The following is a 17,504-nucleotide window of genomic DNA, read 5'->3' on the forward strand; positions in this document are numbered from 1 at the left end:
TCATTGTAATATGTAATGAAATAACTATACAACTCACCATAATATAGAATCAGTGGGAGCCCTACGCTTGTTTTCCTGCAACTGGATGGTCCCATTGGGGATGATGGGAGACAGTGACAGATATTGGATATTATATTTTCATAAGGAGCACACAACCTAGTCCCTTGCATGTGCAGTTTACAATAGGGTTTGTGCTCCTGTGACATCTAATGCCACCCTGCTCTGACAGGAGGCGAGGCTCAGGTGGTAATGCAAGCGATGGCGAGTGGCTGTAAATACAGAGGAAATTTCACTGGCTCACCTGCCTCTCAGCTTTTGCTGTGCAGCCTGGTTCCTAACAGGCCATGATATCAGTACAGGTCAGTGGCAGGGGTATTGAGGACCCCTGTTTTAGATCAACTAAGCTCTCCATAAATACGTTAGAAAAAGTTCACAATTTAAGCAAATGATCCAGGCAATTTTTCCCTTCCTTAAAATTAACTCTCTATGCAAAACAAAACTGTAAGTGAGCTCTTACCTCTGTATTATATCAACAAATGATATACTATTAGGAGGAGGATTGAAGGAACACAAACACGGAGGTCCCTTGGGCTTTCTGACTAATTCTTGTCATTTTTGTCAATTGCATTAACTCTCCAAAGTTCCCTTTGCCCACTTATCGGATTATAACTTCAGCATTTCTCCTTACTGCTGCTGCCTGAGGCAGCCTATTTGATTTTGCCTACATCGCTCTGGGGCTTGCACAAAGTAGCAGTGTTAAACTCACAGTGAAAGTGAGCCAAGCCTTTAAGTGCCTACTCAAACAACTTGGCTGACCTCATCATCCTACTTCTTACTAACACCTGGAAATGGATTCGGCCTGGGAGAAATAGATCCTTTTCTTCGTGGAAGCTTCTGTCTATAACTTCTAATTATTTCGTGGGACTCTCGATGCTTTCAAAATGAGTCCATATTACCTGTCAATCAGAACTATCTTAAACCTCTCTTAAAGGAAACACTTTCAAAATTATCCTTTCTTGGCCCAGCTGATTCCAGGAATTACCATACTTTATATTTTGTCTTAGTCATATCAAACATTTTCACCTTTTATGAATAATTTGAACTTAAAGCAGAATAGGCCTTCCTGGTCGCTATATTCGTTTTCTTTCTTTCTATTTGCATTCCTGTTGGAAAGCAGTTTTGCTAGTTTGTAGTTTGTTTTTATTATAATGATCACCTAAAAGATAATATATCAAGAGCCAGTATGGCAGAGTGACTAAGAGCATGGATTGTGGAAACAATCCACCTGAGGTGAACCATGACCCTGTAGTTTAAGATCCCTTTGACCTTAGGCAAAGAAATTATTGAACTTCTCTGGGCTTTAATTTCCTCATCTGAAAAATGGCAATAATAATAATAATTACTGGCTTGGTAGAGTTGCTATGGAGACTAAATGTGCTAACATAGTTAAAATTGAGGCATAATGTGACCTATAATAATAAGCTCTTTATAAGTGTTAGATATTATATTTGCCATCTAAGATATGCTCTGAGTGATGATAAATATCAGCATGTAAACACTCAGTTTGTCTTAAAAATGCACTACTGTGAATACTCTAAAATAGCCTAGTGAGCCATCTTTCGCTCTTATGGGTACATCCATGAATAATGGCTAGCCCTGAAGGTACGTGATGCCAAAACAATGGCATTGCCAGTTTTAACATTGTGGGACTCAGGCAGGATGGAGTCAAAAGACTAAGAATGGTCTACAAGAAGAAAGAAGGAAGGGAAACAGAAGAAAGACCACCCAACCAATAAACAAGTGTTTTCACCCATCCTGTGTATTCTAGGTGTATTTTTGATTACCTTCTCATAGTATCACATTATTTGTGGAATGTGGAGTGTACAGGGACTACCTTTAAAACATTGTGTGAACTAATAAATAGCATGAGAACAACTAGATAAGGCATTACCCAGAATTTTTGACCTGTGGAATGGTCACACCTGAATCCAAGTATGCCACTAAAAGTTTCAGAAGCCTCTTCTGTGGCATTTAAACTGAATAATAGAGAGGCCTAGAGCATTTGCGGGGCAGAAAGACAGGGAGAGGGAGAGGGAGAGGGAGAGGGAGGGAGAGGGAGGGAGGGAGAGAGAGAGAGAGAGAGAGAGAGAGAGAGACAGACAGACAGACTACACGGAGAAATCTCAGCCTCTAGCAGTGGACTTGATGAAAGAACCTACTCTTTGAAAATGCTGTTTCTACTCCAAAGTCATAACTAACCCATATTATGTATGTTTATCAGATTTATCCCTCAAAGAAATTTCTTCCAGGAAATATTGGGTCAAGGAGCCTGTTACAGAATAACTTATCCCTTATTTATTGTGCATTGTTTATTTTTAAAATGTGGAGATGCCTTATGGAGGAGAAAGACTTACGGGGGGTATGGTTTAGTTTGGTGGTCTACATAATATCTGGGTAATCTCCACACAGATCCTGTGTTGTAGACAATGATGCATAAGTAGCATAGCTTCTGCTACATGTCACTAGGCACTGAAAACTCAAAATATTTGTCAGGCTATTGAGAAAGTTATAGGGAAAGAAAATTTGAACAAGCAGTAGATACACAACAGAAATATGAACTCCGAAATGAATGTGAAATGTGGGAGGCTGGAATGTCAGCTTCGAGGTGGCTTATGGAGGAAAATCTGGAGAAACTTGGAGAAGGTGGCAGCACCACTGTTTTGCTGAGGTCTGTGTCATCAGTAGTTTATAAAGTAAATCTTCAGTAGTTTAGAAAATGCCAAGATACATATGCAAGTTCTTAACAACCTAGACAAGAGCAGATAAAATAAATGCAATTTTGTAATATACTAGAAAGTTTTTAAAAAGGACATTAGAGAGGAAGGCTTAGGAAAATAGAACCAACTGAGACTCAGTTAAGAGCTGGTGGGAGTAATATATAGCCTAGTGCCAAGCTCTGCCCAACAACATAAATCTCTCCAAGATGTCTGAGCATCCCTGTGATTTCCATTAATTCAAACAGAAGCAAGATGGGAAGTCAGAGGTTACTGACAACCAAGAAAAAAAATGAAATAGTTGAAGAGGCAAAGATCATAAATCAACTCATACGATGTGTCTTATTGAAAGCTGACATATTGGTAGATGCCTTAGACAGTTGGAATAAGAATTTCCAATCCTCACCTTCATGGGAAAGCGAGTAACAACATGGGCAAGCTCATGAATTCCCCTCAAAACGACACCCCACCTCCTGCTACCAGTACTATCTGAGAGAGTATTTAGTACATACTAGTAAATTATACTTCTAAGGAATTACTTCCTAGAGTTGGACAAAATGTCATGGTATTGGATTTGCTTGGGTTCTGGCAGTAGCATACTACTAGAGCTCCTATATTGCAATACTCTGAGAAAAGTGTAAGCAGTCTAAAGTTTCTGCATTAACAGATGAAGACAAATTCTGGACAAAGACTCTCAAGTCACCATTATTATGTAGTCCATTTCTGGGCATCAGCGTCCACATTTTCCCACAGTGATTATTGACATAACACTCAGTAGTCTGAATGTAGGACATTATCTGCATCTGGGCAAACTGTGCTGAAGAGCCCCTGAAGTTGCCAGAGGAGATCAGAGAAGTGACACATGTGGAGCCAGAATTTGCAACCAGACTAATGTTGCTAACTAATGTTGCTAAGCAAGAATGTAAGTTAGAAGTTTATCAACAACCTAGAAAAAAAATAGAAATGGTTCATGAGGCAAAGATCATAAATCAACTCAGATGATGTGTCTTATTGAAAGCTGACAGGTGGGTGCAGGTGTTAGATGGTTGGAATGAGAATTTCCAATCTTTACCTTCATGGGTGGGGGTGCATCATGGGCAAGCTCATGGCATTCTCCTCAAAAAGGCACCCCACCTTCTGCTACCCGTGCTGTCTGCAAATTCTAACTTCTTTTTGGTATTGACCCATTATTCATTACCACTTACGGAAGAAAGTGTCTGACATCTTATCATGCTCCCCTTAAATGCCTTTGTGCCTACTTGTATAATCAGATAAAAGTCAGAAAGTACCATGAGAAAATTTTCAGATATCTCAGCCTACAGGCTGTCGGGAAAAGAAGTCACACACAAAGTATAAGCTTTTTTGACACTGGAAGGTTTTAGATACCCAAGCACTTGAAAGAATCTGTGACAGGGAAACTAGAAGGGAGGAGGAAAAGCTCTCTCATGTTTTGTGAAATGTAGACCCAGGAACAGTGGAGCAATATGCAATTCTAGGACACCTGGAATTTTATCGGTGAACACTTTAGGAATGTCTGTTTCTCCAAGATGGATTCTTTGAGGGATTGCGTGAAGCAATCCTTATGTTAACGGTGTTATTTTTAAATTCTGAACTCCATGCTTGTTTGATCATACTGTAGATAAGGTAACAAGAGGAAAATTAACACGGAACTCTATGATTATGGCAGCCAATAGGAGAAGAAAAAATCCTTCAAGATGCCTTCACTAGAAAGCAGCTTTGGAAAAGACAAAACATATTATTAATTGAGGGGTATCACATAGTAGTGCCTCATAAGTGGCTTGTGGCTGCAGTTATTGCTACTTCAGAAATACTTCCCAGAAATGCTGAGAGCAATGCCTCATGTCTTTGAAACCAAGGGAGGGAGAAGGCACTGGATATCATCTGATACCTAGGAAGAGAGAAGGCTCTAGAGATCGCTGGGCAGTATTTCTGGCCCCGGAAATAAAAAATGTTTAAGGACCATTATCTTTAATTCTGGCATCTGCAAGATGAGTATGGGAAGGAGAGTGGAAAGTAAAATGTGCCCTCCAGGAAGGTTTATATAAAATGCATCTGACCAGTACTTTTTAAAAAAATTGTATGTGTTGATTTTTTTCCCACTAGAAACAGCTAATCTGATATTAGTAACAGAGTTTCACAGCAGTCATACCAAATCATATCCTATGAATAATCAGAATCTATTCTCTCTGTTCCATGGATGCTGTGGGAGTTTGTTCATTACAGACTTCCTCTTTGAATTCCTTCTAACCAAGGCAGAGCTTTTAAGAGCCCATTTCTAGAGAAATAATTTTATTAGGCAGAAATTTCACAAAAAAAAATACCATGACTATTCTCTAATATCCATAGTGAGGCTGTAAACCAGAAATATTTAGCAGAACTTTGTAAATATCTGGGGAACTCTCCTTTCAAAGTCAAAGCTGTAGTTACTAGTATTTTATTCCTTTCCTGATATCCTACCCCAAAGCTTTCATTTTCCACTGACCTCAGTTTTGGGGTACGTTTCAAGAGACAATGGATTGTCTTGATTCAGTAAGAAACTAACCTGAAAAATATTCTAGAAGTTTTTCATCATTTGGCAGCTGCAGTCACTCAAAAAGCAACACAGCCTGCTCTAAAGACACTATGACACCATGTGGGATATCAATGGCATGCTGGAGTTTCATTCACTTGCAAGAGTTTTGAAGGCATTTTACAAAAGAAGTTACTGCAGCTGGATTAGGGTCATTTGACCTCTTGCCCCAAATTATTTATTTTTCTATGTTCATTTTATAATAAAGTACTGAAAATAACTTAATGATAACTAATATTTGTAAGAAAAACTGTGTGCACACACATGCACGTGTGTGTGCATGTGTGCATGTATGTGTGTGAATATCTGTGTGTTAAGAGACTTAGTTTTTAAAAATGAAATGGAAGAATTAAGACTATTTTTCATGGCTAGGTTCTATTAAACACAGCAATTACATGAATTCCCCTTCATTCTTCCTGGATAAATACAGAAAAGTGAGTAAATCTCCTACTTTGAAAAAGTAGGGCACAAATAAGATGTATCTGAGAACCTAGTCATGGGGCAAAGGGAGAAAAATAAACGGTGAGAGACCAAGACAAGGAGACTTCTGTGCACAAATCTGAGGATATATTTACATGGACCAAAAGGCAACCTGATGGGGAAATATGTATTTTGATTACCTTCTGGACACTGATAATGATGCTAATGGCTACTATATGCTAATATTTATTGAAAGATAATTCTCAATGTTTCCTTCATGTTTCTGTACATTTCACAAGCAGAAGCATCTACAGCCTATGTTCCAGACTGTCATTCCAAGGATGTTTTTGTAGTGGACAACCTTGGGAGACAGAGATTATAACTCTCCTTTGAGCAAAAAGAGGATGTGTTTGTTGTGCTTTATAAAAGACTCAGATTCCCTAAATTTGGGGATTTCCTCCTGACACAACTCTCTGCTTGTGCAGATGTGACCTGGCCCTTTTCATGTTTCCCAATAAAACTAAAGTAGGGGGACAGAAAAAAAACATGAGGTACATGCTGTTTGCTATGACATAATTAATACAGTTCTTTGTCTCAGAGCCAGGAGTCTCATGTCTTCTCCTAGCATCCGAGGATCCGCAGCAGGCTATCTTACTACACAGTTATTACAGAAATATCTCAGACCTTCCACAGTCTGGGCAATGGTCTTTCTTGTAAAATACCTTTTTGAGTATCAGAAAATAATCGTTGCTCCTAATGGATTTGAAGATAAACTACGTTTATTTACGTTCCAAGAGGTAAAAGAAGAAAATCAGACCACTATAAGCAGAAGGACATTTCTCACATAGTCTCACCAAAGCAAATTGCAAAATTCAATAAATAATATATCTCAGAGAAGCCAAGATATAGAACTATAGAAAAAGAAAAGAGAGTAGAACAATAACTCAGTACATCCTAATAATAACAACGAAAGCAATAATTAACTTACATATGGTGGTTTGCAGTTTACAATGCATTTCCACACATTATTTTATTTGGGTCTTATAACGAACTTTGAAATAGTCTTTTTTATTTTCTTAATTACACAGTTGAGAAAATTAGTTTAGAAAAGGTTACATAAGTTGCTGATGGCCAAAACTAATAAGTTAAGGAAATAAACAATTGATATAGACTCAAGCAAACTGAATAAAACCAAAAACAAAAATCAAGATTTGGCCTTAGGATCACACTCTTTTGTCACAAATTATTTCCTTTCTGTTTTAAATCTTCCACTTGTCCCCTGTGAACATGTCTTTCTCTCCTATGCAGAAGAACAAAATCCCTCTATTTACACTGTTTACTTTAGTTATAATCCTTCCACTTTGTTTTCATGGTGAAATTATATAAAGAGTAGCTTACATGTGTTCTCTCTGTCTTTCCTGTTTTCCATCCATTTCATCTATTATTGTTTTTTAAAAAAATCCATATTAAAATCACCAATGACATTCTAAATGATAAAGACTCTGGTTGCGTTTTGGTTATTATCTCAAGTTCAATCTCATTTTTTGAAAACACGTTTCTTCTTTGGATTGTGGAATACTTTCAATCACTTATTCTCTTCTTTCTTTCTGGTTACAATTTCTCAGTTGTTTTCATGGAGATCTCATCTTCCAACTGTCTTATAAATAAATCTTTCTAGAGTCTCATCTCCATCCTTCTCTCCTTGCTCAATCTGCTTCCACTAAACCATCTCATCTATGCCCATGATTTGATAACTACTCACAATGCAAAGGCACACCCATTCTACATGTCTGGCTCTGATTTCTTTCTTGAGCTTCAGATATGCATTTCCAAGTATCTAATTTATATCTCAATCTGATAACCTATGAACTTAAGGTTCAATATGTCCAAAATCAAACCACTCTACTTTCCCTCTAAATTATTTCTTTCTGTTTTCCTTTCCTGGATTGGGTGAGCCACACTGACTTACTTCTAAAAGCTGAAATGCCCCATCCTTCTTCCTTAGTCTCCATATTCAGTTGGTGATTGAATTTGGTTCATTCTGCCTCTAGATACTCCCTGTAACATGTGCTTATCTCTCTCTCTGTTAACAATGCCTTAACCTTCATGGAACCCCGCATATTCAATAGGCTGCCCTAGTAAAATAATCTCCTAATAGGTTTTTAGTCTCCTTTTCATCAAAGATACAATTTATTTACTTCTTTCTGAAATTTAAATCTTACAATTTTGCTATCTCCAGAATTAAAATCTTCAATATCTTCAGATATTTTACTACCTCCAGAATTAATATTGAAGATATTGATTTATGTTTATGTCTTTATGAAGATTTATGTTTATGTTTTTATGTTTATGTTTGTGTTTTTATGAAGATTGATTTGTTAATAAATAGGTTCTTAATCATGTTTCAGGAATAGGAAAAGCTAGACTCCAGGATTTGGATTTTAACATCTCCATAAGGAAAGGGGAGAGGGGCTTGACTTGACTTCTTCTCAGGAGTGTATTTATTTCATTGTTAGGCAATGTTGATGGAAAATATTTTATCAATGGCATCTAAAGACCCACTTTTTGTGACTATTGCTAAATTCTTCAGCCTTACCTTCAGGCTTAGACTCATGCCCATGTACACACATGCATCACATGCATGCTCATACACAAATATGTCTATACACCAACACACACATCAAGTTCTTCCCTGATACGTAACACTCATTCCTGCTTCTCCACATGCTCTGATAACTGCTTGGAGTTTCTTTTCTTCCCCCACCTCTACTCAATACTTTCTATTCAAATTAAAACCCCATTCCACTCTCAACTTCTATCCATATGCGCAGAGTTAAAAGCTCTCCAAGAATCTTGCATACGTAACATTCAGAGAATGCATTTCATTGCTTTGTCATCATTTGCCACCGGATCTGTCTCTCCGAACAGGCTGCTGAATAATGAATACAGTTAAGTTCCTCTAGCTTGTGTACTCTATTTATTTATTATTTACTGTGGCACTTCCTATAATAATGTGGAAAGTGGTAACTAAGGAAACTTGGAAAATTCTAGTGAATCACAACCTGTAAACCATCACTGAGTTAAGGATAAAGTATCAACTTAAGATACATAAGCCTTAGTGATAATTTTTGTTATAAATTGTTATAATAATATTACTAATAAAAATAAGAGCTATCATTTTATAGGTAGGGATTATTATCTTCAGTATAAACTGAGGGGATGAAATGAAAGTATAAAGAAATTGTGATGACTTGGCTAACGTCCCAAGGTAAATGGTAGGTTCTATTTTACTCCTTGATAATGGCCAAATTAGTAGTTTTCACCAAATATCTCAGTTCTCCCCTGGCACTGGGCAGATGGAAGAAATGCTACTCCCTTAAAGTTAAATATGGTCACGTGAATTGCTTAGGCCAAAGAAATATTAGCGTATCACTTGCAGGGAGAAGGTATCAGAGCCAGCACATAGTCACGAGTGCTCTCTCTCTCTCTCTTTCTCTCTCTGTCACAGCAACTGCCAATTTTTAAAGCTCATGGCTGCTCCATCTGACTGGGACTTCATTGTAGACAATGTGAGATGAAACCACTTGCTGACTCAGATTGGAAATGTAATATGAGCAAAAAATAAACTTCTGTTGTGTTAGCCCACTAAGACTTTGTAAATTTTTCAGACATGGCATGATTTGGCTCACTTTGACCAATATTCCACAGATGCCATTACTTCAGTATCAATGTTTGCTTGACCATAAATTGGACTCAAATGGATTTTTTGGGGGGAGGTCAAGTCTGAAAAGAGCTTACCCAAAGTTTTGCATCTTTAGGGTACAAAAATTATGGGAGTTTAGACATTCATAGTTACTTTTTTCTTTTACTATTGCAAAATTTAGGTATTGAAAGATTTAAGACATATGGACACAGAGAAGCCACCAACAGGAAACTGTGTCTGAAGCAGTACAACAAATAGGAACCAGAGCCAGAGATGAGGCAAAAGAATGTATGAAGCCAACATATATTCTAGAAATATAATCTGGGTCAGAGCCAGGAACTGCTGAGTTAATCAGTGTGAATCAGAAGAAAGAGTCAGAAATGAGAGATATGCACTACCTAAAACAGTTGCAGATTCAAGTTTCAGACCAAGTGTCAGGGTAAAGTCAAGACATTTCTGGTAAGTCAAAACATTTCAGATAAGTGTTTTAACTGAAAAGGCTTAAATATTTTAAAAGTCCACATTTCATATTCAACTGCCTCAGCCACCACTATCACAATCCTAATTATAACAGTAATATATTAAATTCCAAGCACTTCACATACATTTCCATATTTAATCAGCAAGGCAACTCCATGAGGAAACTGAAGAATACATCACAGCACTAGCCTTCAAACCCAGTTTTGTCTGACATCAAATTATGTGTTCTCAGACACCGCGAAATGGCCCTGTGCCATTTATCCTTCTGTCTCATACAAAGAGGGTAATTATCAATAAGTGGCTGGGCCTCCCAAAATAGAGCCAATCTAACACAGGGCTCAGGACAGAAGTAAAAGCTAATCTCAGCATGACAAACGGGCAAGAGGGCTAGCGTGTGATCTAAATTTGCCTAAAAATAAATTGACTACACACCTGTAAGGAGGTCAAGTCTCTCTCTCTCCCCTTTCATGACCGAGATATCATATTATCTGAATCCTGGATTCTAGCTTTTCCTGTTTTGGAAACATGACTAAGAACCTGTTTATTAACATATCAATCTTCATGAAAAACATAAAGAAATTATTACTGTTTTGACCTTTGTTATCACTTATTGTGCCACAGCTCTGGTCCAGCTACTCTGCCATAAACAGCAATAATTTGTCTCCCTCTGAGGCTTACTGCGAGGATTAAATGAGTTAACACTTGTATACTATTTACAGTAAGGCACTAAAAATCCATTATTTAGTATGACGCTGATTATAGTCTCATTAAATCCTACAACAAGATTTTGAGGTGGGATTCTACTTTTTCAAGTGAGAAAGCTGAGGCTCAGGTAGTTTATGTTACATTACGAAGGCCATACCACTAATAAGTAGAAAACAGGGCTGGGATTCCACACCATCAAATATTTGCCTGCAAAACCAAAGCTCTTTCCACTAAGTCACACCACATGCCTCACTGCAATGGAAGAAACTGCACACCAGGTCCAAACATTATGCACATTCGTCCTTATAGAAAAGAACAAATTCACCGTAATTTTGCAACTCCTCACAATGCCAGCTGCTATAAACTGTATGAAATTTATGAAAGTTTGGAAAGGTTCCCACCATAATAACACAGTATTTTTCAAAAATAATTTGCATGCTATATAACACACATTATATATAGCAAATAAAAAGCTAACCCTAAGTGACAATACGTGGGCAGATAATGAATCATTTGGAAATATCACGTAGATTTCACATAGAAAATATTGTTATCCATGAAAAGCCCAGGAGTTTCTTAACCCTTTGCTGTGACGTGGAACCACAGCAGAAAGCACCGACAGACCAATAATGTGATAAGCTTAATTCTCTAAAGGGCAGGAGTGAGAGCTTTCTATCCTATAACAACAGTTTGGATGACTTTATATCAAGAGTGAGGAAGAAAATTATACTCCTCTCCCACATATCAAGGGAAATGCTTCCCATGGAGTGACTCAGCCTGAAACCCTAAACCGGAGCACGGTCACAGCATGCTGTAGGCAGTTACAGCAGGCTCCATATCAGCTGCCTTCGGCATTTGTAGGGACAACACAGAGCGGAGGCTGCCAATTACACCAGAAGCTTCTACCTTGTGAGAAGAGTCTAATCTAGTGGCAGAAAAACAGACACTGACTCTTCATGCTCCAAACTGTGGCTCTTTTCTACTTGATCATCAACAATATGTTCAAACAGCCAGAAGAACACACTCCCTCTCTAGTAAGATAATAATTGTAAACAGTCATATCACTAGCAATTTGCCAGGCACGGCTCTCATTTCTTCATATATACTAATTCATACTTCATATATACTGATTCATTCAACTTAATACTTACAGCACTGGACATATTTTTTTCCATATAAAACACAGATATATTAAGTTACCCAAAGTCAGATATCTGAAGTATGGTAGGATCAGTATTTAAACACAAGCTGTCTGGTATGCTAGATACCTATCCAGGAATGCTGTGCCAGTATCACCCTACTTATCCTTAATTATTTTTAAGAAAAGCCTAGCATTTAGGAGAACAATCATAGTTACAGGGTGCATTCTGGCAATTGTGGAGGAAATGTAAAATCAGATAACTTGAGACAATTATCTTTATGGGATTCTCTAGGTCCAACATTGAATGATTTGGTTTTGCTGGAATTGGTGTCCCATGAGCTCACTCATCTTGCCCAATAGTTCCACAGCCCTACCTTATTCCAAGAAAGCAAACAAAACACTTATTTGATATATACCAAATATAATCTTAGCATGTTGCAAATTTAACTTTAAATCAATAACTTGATTTTTTATACTTCTTTAATGTACATAAAGAAATTCTTATTAAAAGATACAAATCAAACTCAAGAAAGTGAATGCATTGTATCATTTTTCTAATAAGAGTATGGAGGAATGTCACTTACCAATACTGCATTGCAACATGAAAAATCTAATCTTTAAAGCCCCCGATAAACTGATCATGCATATTGAACAGCATGAAAAATGAATGACTTCTATAATCTTCAGGATGATGTTTGTTTCCTGTTATATTTTGGCACTGGCAATTTATTACACAAGAATACTTTCTAATCATGATATTCTTTGCTTCCTAATTATTCAGGAAAGTCCTTGGAGCAGTAAATCTAGCACTTTTCATGTTGTCTTCGTTATTTAAAAATAGCGTAATAATCATGGAATTGGCACTATTTCTTTAAAAGTCACAGCTAATCTGTTCATTCGTCTTCTCATAGAATCCATTTTAATAATGCTCTTACACTCAGTGTGACATTTCATACTACCAATTTACTGAACATCCATTGATCTTTGTCTCAGTATATTATGAATTTTATATTTATAATTTTTATTACCACTTGTTTTAGGAATTTTCACAAATTTATTACTGATTTGTGCATTCTTATGATATAATTAAATGTACCTCCATATTCGTTAGCCAATGAAATACAAGTAGCAGCCTATAATACATTGAATAATTTAGTAGAAATGTCTTTCTGCTAATCAATTCAAATAGAATTTCTGTATCTGAGCAATAGCAATTATGAATAATATGTTAGCTATCATAGCAATAATTTATATATTTTATAGTAATGTTTCATATAATACAGGAACTTTTCTTATAAGTACTTAAACACTGGAAAATATATTTTAATAAACAAGCCAAATTCAACATAACCTAAACCAAACTCAATGCTTTCTTTACTTGACAGATATCATCATAATCCCTTCTTTTAAAGCTGGAGGAAAATTTCAGATCACTCTCTCTCTTCCTCTCTCTCTCTCTGTCAGTTGTTGTATTTTATTACTTTCCAAGATATCCTCTGTTAATTTCAATATTATAAAATCTGAATCCCCACTTTTCCAGTCGTCTTTCATGATCTACGTTATACAGTCTACGCCAATACCCTACTAACTAGTCTCTAGTCTCTAGAATCTTTCCATCACCATATACCATCTTCTCAGTCGTCAAAGTAAACTTCTCGAAGCATAACATTGCTTCTGTCACTCTACCACTTAAAACTGTACAATGACTTCATTGTTTGACTCAAGTACGGCATATTTTGATACCCTTTCATTCTTACAGACTTCACTCACTCCCTTCAATTGTGATGGGCTAAATGTGCCTCACCTCCCTTCCTCAAATTTATGCTAAATTTTCCTTTTTATCCATATCATTTCCTTTGTCATTTACCTTAAACCTAATTTTTAAAGATTTGTTTCAAATCCTCCCTCTTGTATGAAGACTTCCCTTTCCGTTCCTATCTCCACGGAATTGTAAAACCCCATATAACCTTAAAGTCTGCTTGTATCACATACAATATTCTGGCTAGACATAGAATTATTTATCTATTAGTTTCTAGCCTTCTTTAAACTATAAATTCCTTGAAGGGAGGACACATATCTCTTCATATTTGCATCTCCTGCAGCACCAAGCAGAAAACTCATTCTAAAGAAGATGCTCAGAAATATTTACTTAATGATTGGATTACCACAGCAGCAAAGAGCAGAGCATATGGAAATTTGAAATCATAGGCAAATCAATTTTTAACCAATTTAGAAAGTATTGAGTATAAGACTGCAAGTGAAAAAGAAGAATTAGGCCATTCTGAACGAAATTTTCTTTACTCTTCTTCTTCTTTTTTTTTTTTTTTTTGGACAGGGTCTGGCTGTCAGCCATGGTAGAGTGCAGTGGCACAATGGCTCACTGCAGCCTCAGCCTCCTGGGCTCCAGCAATACTCTCACCTCAGCCTGCCAAGTAGCTGGGACTCCATGTGCGTGCCACCATGCTGGGCTAATTTTTCTTTTTTCCACAGAGACAGGGTCTCACTGTTTTGCCCAGTCTAGTCATGAACTGCTGGGCTGAAGCAATCCTTCTGCCTACGCCTCCAAAACCTAAATGTAAATATTCTTAATATGATAAATGCATATATTGTACATTCAGAGGCTCTAAACAGTTTTGAGTGTGAGAACCATAAGTTATGTCAAAATTTCCAAATATATATTTTGTAATCATATTTTTATTATTATTGACTCAGTCAATAGTCATAGGCATTTTTTTAAAGTTTTTTAAAATGCCTATGAAATTATAGATGTGGAACTTCCTTACAAATACCCAGCAGCATTCTCATACCCTCATTCAATCCACAGATTAGGAAGCTTCTAGAATACCTTTGAAACTGGTCTTTTCAGATAATATACATGAAGCATTTATTAGTGTTCCTGGCTCATAATATGTACTCTATAATTAATGTGAGTGATAGTATTCGCTATTACCATCACATCTAACTTCATGTTCTAAGTCCCTATATGTGTTTAACCCTTTTCTCTGCTTCTACTTTATAATATCATCCAACTCATTCCTGATACACATCTCTTATATCCCACAACATCTTTCTGCATAAGTTGCCCAGATGCCTTAATTTTTACCTCATTCACTATCATGTGCTGTTTGGTTCTTTTTCTCCTTTCCACTTCTTGCATTTTATTCTCCCTGTCACCATGTTATTCTTTCTATTCTTATCATTCTTATTGCATTCTCTATATATTGCTTTTTCTGTACTCATCATTTTCCAAGCCTTTTGATGCCTGCTATTAATTAGTTGTTTCTTTTTCTCTCTTCAACACCTGACCCAACTGCTGTTCATATTTATAGTTGAAAGTCACTTTATGAAAAAGACATATTCCTGAAAATCTAGAATAAAAACAAATTTCTTATAAATAAAATCTTACTCTACATATGCAAAGAAACAATATTAAAAAAAAAAAAACTTACAGTGAAGTGAATGATCATAGCCTATCACTTGTATCAATGCACACACTAAAAATGTTGTGCGGTCCTAACTTGAGGTCCTGACAGCTCTTTCTTTTACAACCTCTGATTCTAATTCCATAATGTATCTATGACTCCCTGCTTCCTACTCTCTTTTAACACACACACACACACACACACACACACACACACACCTCTCCCTTTTCCCTCCCACTTGATATCTATGAGTCAGACCATACTGTCTCAAGCACAGTATTGCTTTTTTCTCCTCTTTTTCCTTCCTTCTCACTCTCTGTGCCCGTTTGTCCTTCTCCCTGTCTGTTACAGTATTACCACTCTCCATTTTGCCAGGCCGTCTCATCCTCTGCTTTATTTCTATTACAGCTAGAGTGTTTTCCAAGCCTAATTTTGCATCTAACGTTTTAGTTCCTTTCCTTCAAGATGTAATACTTGATTTAATTTACCTTTTCCTTTCTCTTGTGTCAAAAAGGTAGTCTCAAGTCAACCTGACTTGTAAACACAAAAGGCAGAGCTGGATCTATCCCCATGATGAACAGGATCTATGATCCATTCTTATAAATAAATGATACTTTGCCTAGCACAAATGTCAAATAATCTCATAATATCAATATGAATACTTACACTCAGCATATTTCTGAAGTTGGGAGAATTCCGAAGGGCTGAGGTGGGCCCATTTTTCCTGGTTTGTCATGGTGGTGGTGAGAAGCTCTGTCACATACCAGGTAAAAGATTCCTTATTCAGGTGTTGCGCAGAGGTCTATGCTTCAAAGATTCCACATGGCATGTTTCATGATAAAATACCTCAGGCTTTCAAAATATGCAATCTGTCCACATGAAACTGCTTTGGATGCTTGTAATTTCAATAATGTGTTAAAGAACTGCAAAAAAAAAAAAAACAGATCAAGATCAAAAGATTAACATGATTGCACAAAGGAAAAAAATGTCAAGGTGTTGAATGTTAAATACTTTTTAAATCATATAAATTAAGAGTACAAATTGTGAGAAGAATCTTATAAAGCACATTTTCATAAATGTACATTTTTATGTCCAGGTTTACAAACTCCACATTCCACGAGTAGACAGTGGTATCATTTTTATCAGTCTGTACCAATTTTTTAATATGTAAACATTACATATAAAATCTAGACCTAAATTATCCAAGGAGGCTAAAATAAGCTCTCTAGCTCCCTATACATATGATTTGCTAGTTTACAGTATAGACTGCCAATAATTGCTTGGAATGTTCATCAGCACTAGCATATATATTTCCAATCATATGAATTAATTTTGGAGAAGTCACATAATTTGTTCTAGCAATCAAATAAAGATTAAGTTTTAGTTTTATGATTTAAAAAAATTCAAAAGATTGGCCAAATTAAAGCAATTCCAAATGTCTGAAAGACTTGTGTAATGACAGTAGATGATTCTATTGTGAATCACGCTTTAAAATAAATCTCTAGGTTGTCATGGACCTACATTCACTGGCTATATCTGTAAAGGCAAACAAAATGAAAAACCATCTGGTTTCAACATTTTTATCAGAGACTATAATCAATTGCTCAATAATCAGCCAGATTGGCACTGTATTCTTTACAGAAAATGAAGTATTTAGTAAGAGTTACTTTTTTGTAAAACTGTAATCATTGCAAGGTTTATTTATACAGATGTCATTACTTAAAGTCACCTTACTTCTACAGACAAGACTCATTTGGTCTTAGTGCCTTGCCTTTCTTCAACATCTCTTTACTCTCTTCCAATATCAACCCCCAGGACCTCACTGTCAAATCCTGTCATCCTTGTCTTTAAAAACTGTTCTTTTTGGTCTCGTGGGGTCACGTCCCTGTACTCTGTTTTACAATATGGTAGTTTAATATACAATGGGGAAATGATGATATTGATGTGCTCACAGAGACCAAACTGCTGGATATCTTTTCTCTTTTCTCTCCCAGGGGCAACCATGGGTTTGGGGAAGCAACACAAGTGAAAGAGAATGGGAATATGCAATGACAATTGTGGACATCTTCCACCCAGTTTCCTTCTGCTGATTTCATCTTTCACACTAGTTTCATCCTAACTGTCTGTCTCTCTCTGGTTACAGGCAGTTTTGGTGGGACTGTGAAATGATGTGTTCTGTCCTCCTCTAACCAAAGGGAGACAGATGATTCTGTCACATTGGCACATTACACCCTGTCTCCCAGGGCTTTAAATGTTGAGTGGAGTGATT

The 17,504-nt window shown here is 36.6% G+C and overlaps 1 protein-coding gene across 22 annotated transcripts in view; it reads right to left on the reverse strand.

Moving 5' to 3' along the window:
* Window positions 1–17,504, reverse strand: part of DGKB (diacylglycerol kinase beta) — an 818,895-nt gene that overhangs the window by 669,832 nt on the left and 131,559 nt on the right. For 21 of the 22 annotated variants that reach the window (XM_063814062.1, XM_024357753.3, XM_024357755.3 and 18 more), the window contains exon 2: window positions 15,902–16,158. Coding sequence is in view for 20 of the 22 variants with exons in the window: in XM_024357753.3 (XP_024213521.1) it covers window positions 15,902–15,971 (70 nt within the window). In the remaining 2 variants the exon portion in view is untranslated. Of the gene's footprint in view, window positions 1–15,901; window positions 16,159–17,504 lie in introns of those variants that run through there. The other variant, XM_054687397.2, reaches the window with a different exon arrangement.

This window comes from Pan troglodytes, chromosome 6, assembly GCF_028858775.2.
Source record: "Pan troglodytes isolate AG18354 chromosome 6, NHGRI_mPanTro3-v2.0_pri, whole genome shotgun sequence".
In the NCBI taxonomy this organism is placed as follows: domain Eukaryota; kingdom Metazoa; phylum Chordata; class Mammalia; order Primates; family Hominidae; genus Pan; species Pan troglodytes.